Consider the following 15,825-nt stretch of genomic DNA (forward strand, 5'->3'; position numbering starts at 1 on the left):
TTGGCAGTTCCGCAGGAGATGAGCACAGAGGCACTCAGGTTGGTGGCTTCCCAGAGCTGGTGAGGAGGAAATGAGCAGTTTCACAGGGAAACACTTTGAATTAAGAGCCAGTACCAGCTGTGCAAGGTTTCTTCCCTCACCTCATAATGTATTAGCTTTTTGCTTGCTTGTTGCTGACTATCACTCTCCTTCTAGTTGAAGGCCTCTGCGTGTATCTTCTGCACCACTGGTATGATGCCTGCACCAAAACCATCCCTCATCTCCCAACTAGTTTTGTGCACGTGGGAATCAGGCACTGTGGGCCCTGTCTTCTCCAGAAATAACAGCAGTACTTGTAATAATTTTGGTGGCAGGAGGCAGCTGCTATTGAGAAAGCTGCTACAGAAAGCTTGGGTGGAGGAAATGTATAAGAAGTCAGCGAATGCATTTTGTGCGAAGAAATTCAGTTCTCTTTCAAGGACTGCAGGTGTGATCCAGCCAGTCAGAGTGAAGAACAAAGGTGTCCTCCTGCTGCTGTGCCCGTTTGCTCTCCGGGAAGCCTCAGCAGAGGCAGGCTGCAGGGCCACGTGGCCAGCGTTTCCTCAGATGCACTGGCACGAAGCCTCTGCCATGATAAACTGTTCCCAAGTGCGACTGGCACTTAGGGCTTAACACATCACACTTGAAATCTTTAGGAGTGACCGTCAGGGATGATGTAAGAAGATGCAACTCCATTTTCTCCAGTGGTGTCACGCCCTCTCCTTCCAGACGTGGATGCAGCCCTGACCATCAATCCCATCTCAGATCCCCTACCTTCTGAATTTAGTAATATAGCAGCATTCGGCTTTCAGTTTGTGCATCTCTGTGGCAACAAACCTTTGGAAAGGAAAGTAATGTATGCTGCTGAATAGACCAAAAAAATAAAAATAAAAATTACAGCTGTGGCAGGGAAACATGTCTAGACAAAATACTGCACCTTGGCTACCTTTTCCTGAGATGTCTTTAAAACTGTCCTTGGCAGTATTGATTTTTTTTTCCCCATAAATTTTAATTCACTTTGGTTCCAGTATAACAGGCCATAGATTTCTCCAGAAAGCAGTGACACCAGGGCTCTTGTTTGCTGCTCTGTGTCTCCATTCTCTCCCTATTGCCTCAGACAATTCAAAGGCACGATGCCATAGCAGAAGAGATGAGTTGCTCCACTGCCTCAGGGAAATATTAGTCCTCCTTGGAAAGCCTCTGTGTCTTTGGAAAAGCTTGTCCAGTAATGAAGCTCTGCCAGGGCACATGGTGGTGGTACCGGGCTCCTCACAAACCCTCCCGAGGCACTGGCTGCTGCCCTCACTTCCATCAGGGGTTCTGGGTATATTGTGCCACACCTGGCACATCAGAAATTTCCTCAAGAAATTCTGGTACTTGGAGGGGAAGGGGGAACAACAACAACAACAACAAAATTGATCTTCAGCCTGAACTGGAAAGAAAACATTTTAAAAGCAAAATTACTTGCAGGACTTGCGTGTCACTTTGAGTTAGTCTTACCATTCTGTTTGGACAAAAATCAAAATACTAAATTTTTACTTTGGCTTCATATATTATCATCTCCTATTAAATAATTTCAACATAAAGTGACATCATTTCCTTCTGACAAGATAACTCTGATAGAGTCATGCCATTCTGATAAGGTCAAAATACTTTATCTTTCTCAAGACACTCATACTTTAAAGTTTTTGACAAAAACTGTGCAGTTTTCCACTGCACAGGAATTCAGTCAGAAAGTCTTTGGCCTGCTGTAATAATCAAAGGCAAGCCAGGATCTGACTCTTAAAATTCAAGTGCCTCGATAGCGGACAATCTCAGTTTCATTAAGTGCATCATTAAATTGAACGTACTGAACAATACATCCCCCTGACAAATCCAACACAAGCCACTCCAGCTTTCAAGAACTCCCCTGCAGACCGGGGTTACATGTAGCCAATAATGCAGATTTGCAGAATCAGAGAAAAGGCTAACCTGGAAGAGACCCCGGAAATCATCTTGGCCAACCTTGTGTTGAAAGCGGGGCCTTAGATGAGATTATCAAAGCCCTGTCAAGCCAAGTCTTGAAAATCTACATCGAGGCAGAATTCATCACTTCTCCAGACAGCTCATCCCAACGTTACATTGCTCCCACCGTGAATCTTTTGTTTTATAGCGCCAGACAGAAATTCCCTGAACCAACTGGTGCTTCTTAACCCTTGTTGTATCTCCAGGCACACCTGTAAAGGAAACACCTCAATCTTCTCTCCTTTTAGGAGTTTCATGGAAAACATGGTTAATAGGAGCGTTGTGTGGGTGGCGTGCTCTATAGAGTCTACCACATTGAAGCTGCACGTGACATTCAGGACACACATTGGTGAAAGTTCAGAAATATACAGACATGTTTACAGGCACAGAAGGGCTGACAGCCTTTCCAAGCACAAACTGTTGGAGGTAATTTACGCTTTATGTCTCATCACAGCAAATTTATTACATTTACTGGGGGGGGGAGGAGGGGGAAATCAATGAAATATTTTTATTATAATTAGATGAATTTATGCAGATAGAGAAAACCTCCTGGCTACAGATGGACAGATGACCTTCTAAAAGTACATGTTGGCTGGCTTTCTTTTTTCCTTCTGTAAATAGCAACTTTTTTTTTTTTTCAGTTGTTCTCTCAAGTATGTAAGGATAGTAAAGTAGTATAACATAAGCTTTCCTATCACAGACGTGGAGGACAGGAGAGCCCACTGCAGCCAGCTCACCCGATTTCTGGATTCTGCTCACTGTGGAACCACAGAGGACCGTGGGGCAAGCTCAAGCTTTCACTAGAAAGATGCCCTCCAGATCTCAGAACCTTGAAGTGCTCTTTTCTGAATACCCTTTCGTGGATAAATCGAAATTACTGGCTTTCTACAGTTTTACACGTTACTTCCAGAAATAAAATGATAAACCTACTTGTCCTTTGACAACTTTGAAACACACACATTTCAACTTACTCTTGTAAAAGCTTAACATAAAACAGACACTGAATGATATCACATCAACAGATAGCATGACAGAAGTTGTCTTATCTACTGAGTATAGCCCATGCTACTTGCTGTAGTACAGTATAACAGTGAAACAAAAACAAAACAGGCAACAGGAGCTTATTCATGGACTTAAGCCAAAATAAACCTGACTTCTACGTCTATATATTCTCATACAAAAACAGAGTTGATTTGAATCAATACCTAAATGAGAGACAAGACACAATTAGATGCTGCAGGAAGCAGTGATTATACACAGAACATAATCCTTACTACCCACATCAATATAAACTCATTTTCTGACATAGAGCTATTCTTCATTGTTGCTCCTATGTCATCAATGGCAACTATTTTTAGATGAGACAGCAATCCAAATTCCTAACCTCTCCTTCTCATGAAAGAGCCAAAGGTAGTCGTGGTAATAAAGAATGTATCTTCTCTGGATAAGCACAAATGCTGGGGTTTATTTTCTGCTGCCTAGTTTCCTCTTGCAACTCCACGTTCAATTTTCTGCTTTTCCAGCAGAAACTGAGTGCTTCTGTGCCCTAGTCTCCAACCAGTGTATTCATAGAAGGAAATTAATCAGCAGGCAACAGAGAAGAAAATCTTTAGATAACAGAAAAGAATAAAAGCTTAATCCAGGGATTACACCATAAAATTGGAAAAGGCAAATGGTGTAATACACTTCAGCCAACGTTTGCAAAATTGTGGTCTATCTCCAAGGTGCAAATCTAACACTTTGAGAGATAAAACAAATATGAACAAGGAAAAAAAAAAAAAGCCTATAACTCTATAACTAAACCAGCTCAACTAGACAAACTTACATTATTTAACAGCTCCTTTCCATTAGGTTTGTCTTTACATACTTTTATTTTTAAAAGATATGGAAATAGTAAGCTGCTTTAAAATTCATCTCAATATGAGCACAGCAAGATTTATGATCTCCTGATGCTCTGTAAGAGAACCTTAAAAACACCATGTCATTAAGGATACTGAGGTTTCTGTTGGACAGTAGCTACCATTGCTGCTAATAAGGCTACAGCTGACTAAATAAACAAGGGAATATATTTTGTCTACACCATGAACACTTCCAACCTTTCAAAGCATTTTCCAGCAAATGCTGCCTCACCTCACAAATGCCAGAGATTGTACATATATTACTCAAATAAGCCATGTTATTCATAAGTCGACATTTTATAAGGCAGAAGCAGAAATATTATTCCAGAAGGAATTACTTGGCAATGGAAGATCTACGATAAGGACAGAAAGAAGCATTTCTGGATGTATTCCATCACTTGGTGCTCAGGAAACCAGTTAGTATGACACAAACGATTAGGAAAAATAAGCTGCATGACATTTATTTTGTAATTTTAACATTAATATTTGTAGAAACATTTTATTGTCAGTACAAAAGTTAACAGATTTTAATACTTTTTACCCAATTAAAAAAAAAAGAAAAAAAGAAACATAAAACAGTGTAATTTGCATTCATATTGCATGGCCGTATCAGTGTAAGTGTTCTGAAAGAAAAAACACAAGACTTCCGTACAAAGATACAAACAACAGTGATATTTTAGCAGAGGCCAGTGCTATACCTACTGTTATGGAATGGATCAGAAGGAAATACTGGAGTCAGCATGAATTAATCCCTTAAAAAGATGCTGATATTCTATGGCAAATTGTCATTATAAACAACTTCTCTCTTTTTAACTTAAGTTACAATAGAGGGATAGTCTAAAATGCAAAAGATCCAGGCCAAAAGATCTGGAACCTATTATCCAACCCAGAGAAGAGAAATCTAGTTAATTTGATGCATGTGCAACTCAGGGTAGAAGCTCAGCTCCTTTTAGAGCAGTACATTCTGCTATGGTTATAGACAAATTAATGACTTTCATTGCTTTAAAAACCCATTTTAAGTTTTTCTTTTTTTTTTTTGTGAAATGATTCTTTTTTTTTTTTGTCATTGCCTAAAGAGTTAAGTTGTTAAAGTGACAGGTTTTGAGAATAAAAGACATTCTTGTTAAAGGATTTGGTTCTGATAATAATCATTTGACACTGAAGTTTTTAAACACAAATAAATCAAAAGTTTAATTTCCCCAAATTAGTTATATACTGTAAATATTTCTTTTTAAAAAAAAAAAAAAAAGATCTGAAAACTAGTAAAGTCTGAGCAATATATCTACTAGTTCTCTGTGCTGCCTGCATAGAAATGCCATTTAAATTACAAAAACACAACAACCCTATAAACGATTAATTGTTTTGTACATTACCAATTAGTTAATAAATTAATGATATACCATTTTCCCTGAAAGCAAAGTATTTTCCACCTTTGGATGGTGAAAATTAAGAAATTCTGTGTAAGAACAGCATTTAGCAAATAGCTGTTAAAAAAAGAGACTAATTTGCTAGGTGGATTGGGACATCCATTTTTAAATCAATACAAAAAATAATTCATTGTAAATATATATAATATATATTTATACATATTTTGAATATATTTACATACATCCAGCACCTATATACTGCATTTGTGCTCTGTAAGTGTGTGCCAACATATATTTTCTCCAAATATTACAAAATAAACAAGAAAGGCAGACACAGAGTTTGCCTCAAGTCCAACTTGTCCATTGTACAAAGTCTGTTGCAGCTTATGGTAAGCCAGAAAATTGAGAGGGATGAGGATCTAGATATAGCTCATAAACATTCTTCTTTGTTGGGAATATTTATTAAAAGTTGCAAATTTTGAGATTCTTCTGTAGGATCTGACTGCTTTCCTCCAAGTTTTCTTTTTTCCTTTTTTTTCTTTTCTTCCATATTTCATATGTACAAGCAGAAACATTAAGGTCCTGGAGAAAAGGTTTTGTTTAGTATATGGTAGGTAGCTTGATGTTCTTGTTCCTTTATTCCTCTGTATGATTCCTTTTCATGTTTTAACACTTCCGTTCATGTGTTGGTACTTGGGAAGACAAGGTTCATAAGGCATTGGATCGGGAGAAAAAACAGAGTCATCACCTGAAGAACACGAACTCCTTGTGTCAGGGTAGCTAGGTGAATACTGCTCGAGAGGTCCACTGAGGTCCAGATACTCCTGCAACAAAATAAATTGCATTTTTAAACAGTGCATAAAACTGGCAAAAGCATGTAACTACTGCTCAGATTTGACTTGATCACACAGTGGGTAAAAGAACAGTTTAAAAATGACAGACATTTCCTTAAAGCAGTTGCATTCAAAACTGCCTGTTGCTCAAATATCTAATGAAACAAGGAGCTCGAACAAAGAAAGAAAACACAAACCAATAACACAGTACTTTGGTGAAGTCCAACATCACCCGCATTAGCCGCATCAGTGGAATAAACATGCCAACCACATCAAAAGAGGACTTCTCACTTACAATGATAAAAATGAAATTTCATCCTAAATAGAACCATTTTTCTTTAGCACATGGTAATGATTTGGAGAGGGAAAGATACTTCCAACTTTATATTCCTTTGGTCAGTTTAAATATCTGTTTTATATTCTGTGATATTAAATTTGTGTTTAAACATGCAGTGGCATATGTGCAAAAAAGAATTAAAAGGAAAAGAAAATTAAATTCTCTAGATCTGCCTTCTTGCTACATTTTCTTCTGTGTGTGCGCACACGCCTGCATCCAAGAGTAGCCATCACCAAGGCAGTCATTAAAAAAGGAAATAATATCTGCTGAATCCAAGTTTTGGGTTAAGGCTCTTTTGCTAGAAACAACAGTTTTGGCAGGAGAATAAAGTTATTTTTCCCCTTGAAATGTTCCTTCTCTTTCAACTTCTAAAGGCAGCTGCATTCATTTAAATGCAATCTCTTCATTTGCTAAACCGCAAGTTATGATCATACAGACGAGACAAGTCTTCCACCTCAGTCACTGTTTTATGCTGCTGTGCTTAGGTTTGGGGTAATTTTGTTCTTTGGTTAACATTTTTTTTTTCCCTAAGTCAGAAATTCAATCATTACCATATTACTCCCTAAATATGGGCATCATTTTAAAAGGGAGGAAAAATAGAAGTTTAAAAATGCTCACAAAAAAACAGTCGGCAGCAAGGGAAAGCAGTTCAGATCGATGATTACTTCTATCTTGCTGCCTAGACATTCAGAGACCCACAAAGCCAATCTTGGCATACATTCATGTATAAGCAGCCCAGTCTTATGTGACCAGAAATGATCGAGCACTTTCTAGACAGGAGAAAGTATTCCAGCATTTAAAGAAACAGCTTTCTCTTGGGCTTGCAGACACAGCTTGTCATATCAAAAGACTTAATATAACCCATCCATGAGTTCAGAACTCACAACGGGACCCTTATCTCATCTCCAGCCTCTCCATCCCACGTAAATGGCCACAGTCCCATTCAGGGGCATATGAAGTCCCCAACATCAGGATGGTTCCTGGTGCTGATACAAAAACACAGCCATGAGGCTGACTCTTGGTGACTTCTGCTTATGCAGCTCTGGGAAATGGTGGGTGTTACTCTGGAAACATGGGGAAGAGGGAAAGATTCAGCAGGGTGAAGAGCAAGACTCTTAAGCAAAAATAATCACTTTCACAAATTCAGAAGATGCTGTTGGGTGACCAGTTTCAGAGTTGGTGAGAGTTTTTCAGGCTGATGCTGTATCAACAGTGTCATTTGGTGGTGGGGCGGGATGCAGTTGTGGAGTGGATAGGCAGTACGGTCACACCAAGGCATGAAGGAGCTGCCCTTCAGCAGAACTGCAGATTACTCAAAATCAGTGGTATCAAAACCACAAAAGCTATAGACAATGGGACACACTGGAGCTCTCCTCAGACCCAGTCAGAACATGGCAAGGTTTCAGGAACATCAAGTGTGCTGCAAACAAAAGTGAAGTCGTTTGCGTTCTTTATCCAGCGTAAACAGGACAAAAACAATATCTTAAGTTGAAGGCTTAGATATTAGGAAAAAGACTTCAAAAGGTAAAGCTAATGAAACAGAGCAAGGCACTGTCACGGGGTGATGCACAAACACAGCACTGGAGATCTTTAAGGACAGGTTACACAAACATGTCAGGGATGACAAACGTATAGTGCGTCCTGCTGCACTCTGATCAGATGGACTGGGTATGTTCCTGAGGTTTTTCCAGTCTGTTTTCCTATGATTTGAGCCCAAAGTAATTTACATAACCTTAAAGGCCTTTTCAGGTTACCTTTGAGATCTTTCCAGGTCTACAAGCAGTGCAAAATTGGGAAGGCAAGATGGTTAAACACACAAGAGGAAGAAATATCCTCTCCCAGGCTTAGAATTGCAGCCCAGAGCCTCCCTCTTGAATTCACAAACGCAGATCCAGTCCAAGCCACCAAGCACTCTGCGGTGGCAGCCAGCCCACCGCCAACTGCCCTTGTGAAATCGTGTATAAATTAGGCAGAAAAAGATTCATCTGGTATTGGATGAAGGGAAAATAAACTGTAATGGTACACAAGCTACAGGACTGGCTCAGTCAGGAGCATGTACTCCTGCCTCATGCCTGAGCCACTGCTGAAGTGGTTGCTGAAGCCACTGTGACACTTTTTGGAGTAAGCCTTAAAACAGAACCCAAATAAATTTATAGCTGCTACTGAAGCCAAAGAATCTTTTCAAACAGAAACATAAGCCTACTACACTAGGCTAATGATGTTCATACAAAATGGCATCTTCTTACTCAGGTTCCCCTGTCACGTCTATAGCATAAAGGCTTTCCTAAAGCCTCTTATTTTATTTGTGTTGTTATTTTCTGACAATTCTGAAAAATCAGAAATTAATATCGGTGACACATATCATGTGATCCAAACCTTCTTTTCCCCTTTTTTCCCCTACATAAAGAAGTGCTATAATCACAGCAAATATGAAAAATTTGTTCTGAAATGGTCAAAGAATTCGTTGCAGTGCCTTGTCCCCCTCCTTCTCATTATCTGTCATTATCATTTGTCAGAAATCACAGGAATTTGTAACACATTTCTGGGACACCAGGATTTTCTCTCAAAAAGTATCCACCAAAAGAGTCAACATTTCCATTACTTGTGATCTTCCTCAAAGGTGCGTGTGATTTAGCGGGAAGAGAGCCGATTCCTGTGTGAATACACTAATCAGCATGTTCATTGCTAAAACTAATAATATTCCAGACCTCTGTAAGAATGCCATTCAAATGAAACCTTTCTGCATTCATATATCCCAACCTGAAGCAGTGTGAGGCAGGACCTTTGGATAATTGGATGGCTGTTCACATGCTCCCTGTGGGTTCTTGTTCCCTCCGCTGAGAGCTATCTCAGTGAACCTAATTCACTCTCAGACACACAATCTGAAATCTACCATTGACGATTTCTTCTCTTCTGACCTAGATATCACGGCTGGGAATCAGACTGAGCTGATAAATGAAAAACACCATGAACAACTCTCCTCTCCGTCACATGAAACTCATGTTGAAGTATAAACATTGCCTCTCAATCTGCCACGTGTATTCCTTGGATACTGCTCCGCTAAAACATCAAAAGATGCAAAGAGAAATAAACAAAAACATTTTAAAGATGTGTTTGTTTTGTTACATAAACCAAGGCATAATGGCAAGAGACCGAGTATTTCATAGGATGCATAGTTTAGCTGCGTGTAACCTCGGAGGACAGCAACAAACAGAACAAGAAGAGAACTTGAGCAGGATTTCATAACTGAATAAATTCCATCTGTCTCCTGAACCGTTCATCCTGATCAGCAGCTTATGGAGGGAAACAATTTACCTACCTCGTTAGTTGTGAGAGTGAGAATCCGATCCAAGTCTTCTACCAACTGTTTAAAAGTTGGTCTCTGTGAAGGCACAGCATGCCAGCAATCTCTCATCATCATATAGCTGTAAGAAATGCACATTTTCTTGGGTTAATTAAAATCACACGTCCTTCTCATAAGCCTTTTCATATGCAGCCCGTGTTCTTCATCACAAGCAAGGCAGTGAGCAGCCCGCAGCCCTACACATGGACCACTGTCTTTCCCAAAACCATGCAATGCTGTCACTTCCCTTGAAGGTGCATTTCTATTTCTGTTTCTCTACTTGGCTCAGTGTCTAAATTTCCTCTTTGTGGACCCGATTCCACAGTCTTCTGTGACATTTCAATGGTATTAAATTACATGTGCTTAAATATTTTGTCACGTTAGGGATTGCAGCCTTTGTGAAGAAATTAAAATGAGGGGGGAAAAAAAGTAAAAACAGCCAAGGGCTATACTGAAATAAGAGAAAGGGAAAGCTCTCTCACATTATCACTGGTAAATAATGCAATGTTAATGCAGTTCCCAAATGCATTTTGTTACGTAAAAAAAACAGCTTGATGTAGCTTACACAGGATTAGTGTATGCGCCATTAAAGAATTTTCATGTGTTATGAACTAAAACCAAAAATAAGGGTGTAAAAACACTGACGAAGTTTAGATGATCTCTTCTCTTTTCAAAGGGACACAGAAGGGTGTGTAAACAAGTGTCCTCTATCAGAGATTGCCTGGAGACCCTCCCACGCTGTTTCTTTATGTATTTATACACATGCACATATATCTACATGTATATGCTCATATATCCACAATTTCAGAGTCAACAATTCTGAAAATGCTAGGGGTGTGAAATGTGCGATTGCAGGACGGTTTGCACCCCTCGGGTCCTTGTACAGCAAATAAGGGTCCTTACAGTTCATTGGTGCAGTTGGCAGGTTTATCCATTCGGTGCCCTTCTTTCAGCAGCTTAAAAAGTTCCTCCACTGGGATTCCTGGGTAGGGCGATCCTCCTAACGTGAAGATCTCCCACATTAACACACCAAATGACCATCTACAAACCAAAGACAAAACTGCATTAGTCCATCTGCCTTTCTGCTGAAAACAGAGAGGTTTTTGCAGCGGATGCAATGACTGTCAAGACCTCTTCAAAAAGATCTAAGCTTCTCCTCATGCATCTGCTCAGCTCTGAACATCATGGGTGGGACAGCAACGTGTAAGCATATCAGGTGCATCGGCAGCACACAGAATAGAGACCGACCTGGGCACATTCTCAAACACATCCTTAGCCTCTGTCTGGTGTGCTCTGGGCACTCACGTTTCCAGGTCTACTGCAAAGAACTACATCTTCACAGCTCAGCTATTACAGAACATCCGTACCGTCGAGCTGGTTTGCAAGTATAAGGCGGGATATTTTGGAAAAAGCAAGCTGTTCAAAACTAAAATATTTTGCATTATTCTGCTCTTAAAAAAAAACTTATTAATTTTAGTCAGGAAACAAAGGAGGGTTAATTTCAGAAAGTTTTCCTGCCTGCTTGCCACCTCCTCCACGCCTGCCCCATCACGTCGCGCTGGCAGCCAGGGGCTCTCTGGCCGGCTGCTTTGCCAGGTGAGCACAGCACAAAGCCTGCCCTGGCTCCCGAGCTCTGCAGCTCTGCTAGCTTTGCAGCAGTATTTTAGTAAACTGTTTGCACACACTTACAATAATATTATCCTTAGCTGCCTTCAAAGCCACCATGGGGCCAAAAGCCTCCCAGCTCCAGCCCTGAAATCCTTGTGCTCGGTGCCTGTTGTGTGCTTCAAGTCCTGAACCAGTGAAGCAGTTTACTTCACATTCACTTAAATATTTTGTCAAGATGTTATTTTAAAGCAAAAGTTTGATCCACCCTTAACGTGTGTATATAGTTCCCTTTATAAATAACATAAAGATGGCAGGAAAAGGCTCAGTAAATGCTTTTCTTAAGGAGAGAACAGCTTGGGAAGAACATCCAAGTTAAAGGAGGAGGAGACACCTCTTATTTTCTCCTTGCTGCTCTTTTCTATTTTAACTCTGTGCTGACTTACATAAGCTTTTACACCTGTGCTGGGCTGCATCCAGCCCTTTACGGTTAACAGCTTCTCTCAGAGAAATAAAAAACGTAAGATCTTCATCTGCACTGCATAAAGAAATACACATCTTAGAGCGTAACGCGTGCAAGCAGCGAGGATGGGCCTAGGGAACTTTAATGGGAAGCAGAATAAATCTGAGCTGTTGCATCAGCCAGCTACACCGCACACTTTAAAAGATTCTGGAGCAACAGAGCCCAATGATTTCCTACTACATGTGAAGCACTGCTGGGAAGCAACGACGTCTCTAAAATCAGGGAATACTCTTCTGGAAAACCCAGCTTATGTGTTACTGTACCTAGTCTTAGCACAAAGTTTGACAAGAAATGTTCAGGATCTTCTTTCTTTATTTTTTTCTTTTCCTTTTTTTTTCCCTTTATTTCTTTCTTTCCTCTCTCTCCCTCCCTCTCTCTCTTTTTTTAACCTGTAGGAAGTGCAGACTATGTCAAAAGCCAAGCAAATTAGATAGACTCTTTGTAGCTGCACATCCGTAAATAAGTTCAAGGGGGGAAACTTCCGCACTGACAGAAGGAGGTTAGCATTTTCCACCTTTCATGTGCTTTGAAGCTGGGCAGATTAGTAACAGAGCACTGGTTAGCAGTCTACCATAAAATCCTCACTTTCTAAGGGCAAGTCCTGTTCCATCTATTAATATGTGAAACAGAATGAAAACACTTAAAGGTAAAGGACAGCAGGGAAATATATTTTCAAAATATCCCAAACTTTAACAAATACAAACCAGCTTCCCCTTCTGCCCCCCCAAAAGGCACTCAAATAAAACCACTTACACATCACTTTGATGCGTGTAAACTCTGTCAAACAGAGCTTCTGGAGCCATCCACTTTACTGGAAGTCGTCCCTGTACATTTGGAGGGGAAGGGAAGAAAAAGTAAAATTAAAGCAATTTGCTGGATGATTTTAACACTGATTTAAAAATATATATATATTAATCTATTCTCAGGGATTAGTTTACTGATGCAAACAGTACATAGTTTACCTTTAAAATTTCCAGGGGAAAAGGAATAAAATAAAATGGGCAAAAAAATGGCAGATCATTAAGAAAAATGGATATGACACTGAAAATAAAATTAAAAGCACTGAAAGCTCCAAAAATGTTCCCAGACTGTTTGCAAGTAAAATCATAGGATAAGCAGATCTAAGAGGAAAAATCATTCAATTCCATTCCACATTAAAGTGCAACACAATAAGGCTCTGAAGAACAAGAAGCTGATTATTGAACCCAAGAATTTCATTTTCATTTCCACCTTCTGTAGTGGCCCAAAGCTTGCAGCCACAGCTACCTGTTGCTTTACATAAAAACTCTGCTCAGAACCCAGAAGTCACACCAAATTTGATATGAAGTGGGTTCAAATTTCCTCCAGCACCAACAAACCCATACCTGGTTGCTCTGCCTTTTGGAATTATGCAGACAGATATTACCGTTAATAGCTGACTGCTTATTTTTCATAGATGAACCACATGAGATGATTAATTAGTGTTCTATATAAATACTATTTACTATTAACAAAGTCTGAAGAACTGAAAGAGTTCTGCAAAGTTCCCATCTAAAACTTTGTCTCCTTGAGTTGGTACAGCTTAAACAATAGTTAAAAGGTTAAAAATAGTGACAGAGAGGGGAAGCAAAAATCCATTTTCTCAACCTCTAGCCCCACTTTGATACTACTGCCATAAGTATTTTTACAGCAAGTACAGCATTACCACACATAAATAGGATTTTTATTACAGTTACTACTATCACTGTTTATACAGTGATTTTCAAGCTCCAAGAGCTGGTGCGAAACAAGCTAGAATCAATTTTCCCCTTATTTCAAGTGATTGAAAGCAGGGACACAGAAAATTAATACTTATATTCTAGCAATTATAATAAATCATAAAAAAAAAAAGCCTATTTGTTTATCTTTTAGCTATCCATCACTGTAGGAGAGGGACAGAAATGCTTGTCCTTGATCCCTGTTTTCTGTCTGTGATTAAAAGTGAGTCTGCTGGGCAAGAAGCCCATTAAGATTATAACCATAGTTTTAAAGTGAAACATTGAAAGAAACACTTGTTTCCAGAGATAAGAAAACCATCCACTTACATTAGTAGTCTTTTTATAATAATCTATATTGTTGATGTCTCTGGCTAAACCAAAGTCTGCTATTTTCATGACATTGTTTTCAGTTACCAAAACATTTCTCGCAGCTAGGTCTCGATGGATACACTGGAAGGAAAGAAAGACAAGACAAAAATGCGTACTGAAATAAACTGTTGTAAAAAATTTAATTATTTCTACAGCATAACTCTGTCTCCTTTATGGATTTTAACCCAAATCCCAAGGTGTGAATGCCACATTTACTGTAAGTCCATGCAATATGTATATTGTAGTTACTCCACTGCAACCCATCCACATCCATCCAAGTGCTTCCAGGTGGAACAACTGCCCAAAAGTCTCTTTGAAAAGTCTAATTTTTAAAACCTTGTATTTTGCTAAGGCTTTTGGGTGGCAATCCAAAGTGTTTCAAGCTGTTTGTGATTCACTTTTTATTACACATGCCCAGGTACAGGTACCGTAGCATTTTCATTACAGTTTCTTCTTTTAAATTACATTGGATCAACAGGGTTAAAACCTGATAGTCTGGGTAGGTACAACCATTTTTAATATACAAGATCTTAATAAGAGGTATATCTACATATATAATTTAAAGCCAGATGTCTAGGGTGTGTGTATTTACTTCAACCATGAGACTACAACAATATCACTTTGAAAAAAAAAAAAATACAATACGGGCTGGGCTGTTTGCTTTTTAAACAGCTCTGATACTGAAAGCAAAATCAGTATCTGCTCAGATTTTTTCCTTCATGTCAGCATTATCCTGAAAACTTGCAACTGATATTCCTGACACTGAAAGGAAGTTGTGACTGCTTTACATACTACTCCTATGTTTTAGCAGCTTTAATGGGGTTGATACAGGGTGGCACAGCAGGGGCATTGTGAGAAACATTGCATTTGGAGTTCTCCCAGGACATTTCACTTCTTTTTAAGTTAAATAGCCTTTTCCCTTTTTTTTTTTTTTTTTTTTTTTAATTTCTTTTTTTTTTTTTTTCCCTCCTCAATTTTGGTTTATTCTTTGTGTTCTCCTCATTTCAGGATGTGCACAGACATGCAGGACTGAACCACTACAAGAAGAAAACAAAAAAAAACAAACAAACTAAAAAAAAAAAACACCACCACAACATTTTACAACACTCAATGTTTTTCTCACGTTATACCTTGCCCCAGCAATTTTCTGAGATCTCTCAGCCTGTACAGGGGTAAAATGAGTCTACAACGTTTCTGCTCCTTGCTGGGACAGCCTAGAGCAGATGCCAGGAAAAACCTGCTTCATCAGTGCCTTCATGTACATAGGACCAGACAACAGCACGTGCTTTCAGTGTCAAATCGAGCTTCTAATTCAGCATCAACAATGCTACGGTAGCAGAAATAACACAGGCCAGGCTTCCTGCTTCCCTGCCCCAGTTCGTAAACCCTACAAGAACATTCTCCAAGATACCAGAAACTCAATGCACTTGCCCAGATACAAGAAGCTAACATCCTCTGAGATGCCAAGGTATCTTGCCAATACTGCCTGGTGTGGCAAAGGATCTAGAGCACATCTTCCTGTTCCAGAACAGCAGACGGAGCATCTCAAACACGGTGCAACATTTCTGCATGAGTCCAACAAGGGAACCAAACACCAGTATCTCCTCTCAGGGTATCTCTGCTTTCTCACACCCCGCAATTTTGCAAGTGAGTCTCCTCCCGTCTTCAAAACGGTGCCATTATTGATTGCCACGCCTGGCAGGCTTCACAGCCAGCTTTCTGGCCCCAGTGATTTGCTGTCTTTTTTGCAGTGGTCTGGGTGAGCCCCTGCATCTTAAGTTTCCCTGTGGCT

The 15,825-nt window shown here is 39.6% G+C and overlaps 1 protein-coding gene across 14 annotated transcripts in view; it reads right to left on the reverse strand.

The window, feature by feature from the left end:
* Positions 1-4,365: 4,365 nt before the first annotated feature.
* Positions 4,366-15,825, reverse strand: part of FGFR2 (fibroblast growth factor receptor 2) — a 95,510-nt gene continuing 84,050 nt past the window's right edge. For all 14 annotated transcript variants that reach the window (XM_072039854.1, XM_072039864.1, XM_072039856.1 and 11 more), the window contains 5 exons: positions 13,992-14,114; positions 12,682-12,752; positions 10,704-10,841; positions 9,777-9,882; positions 4,366-6,111 (listed from right to left, as the gene is read on the reverse strand). In XM_072039854.1, coding sequence (XP_071895955.1) covers positions 5,947-6,111; positions 9,777-9,882; positions 10,704-10,841; positions 12,682-12,752; positions 13,992-14,114 — 603 coding nt within the window. In that variant the 3' untranslated portion in view covers positions 4,366-5,946. The remainder of the gene's footprint in view (positions 6,112-9,776; positions 9,883-10,703; positions 10,842-12,681; positions 12,753-13,991; positions 14,115-15,825) is intronic.

The sequence above is a fragment of the Anas platyrhynchos genome, chromosome 6 (genome assembly GCF_047663525.1).
Source record: "Anas platyrhynchos isolate ZD024472 breed Pekin duck chromosome 6, IASCAAS_PekinDuck_T2T, whole genome shotgun sequence".
NCBI classification, from domain to species: domain Eukaryota; kingdom Metazoa; phylum Chordata; class Aves; order Anseriformes; family Anatidae; genus Anas; species Anas platyrhynchos.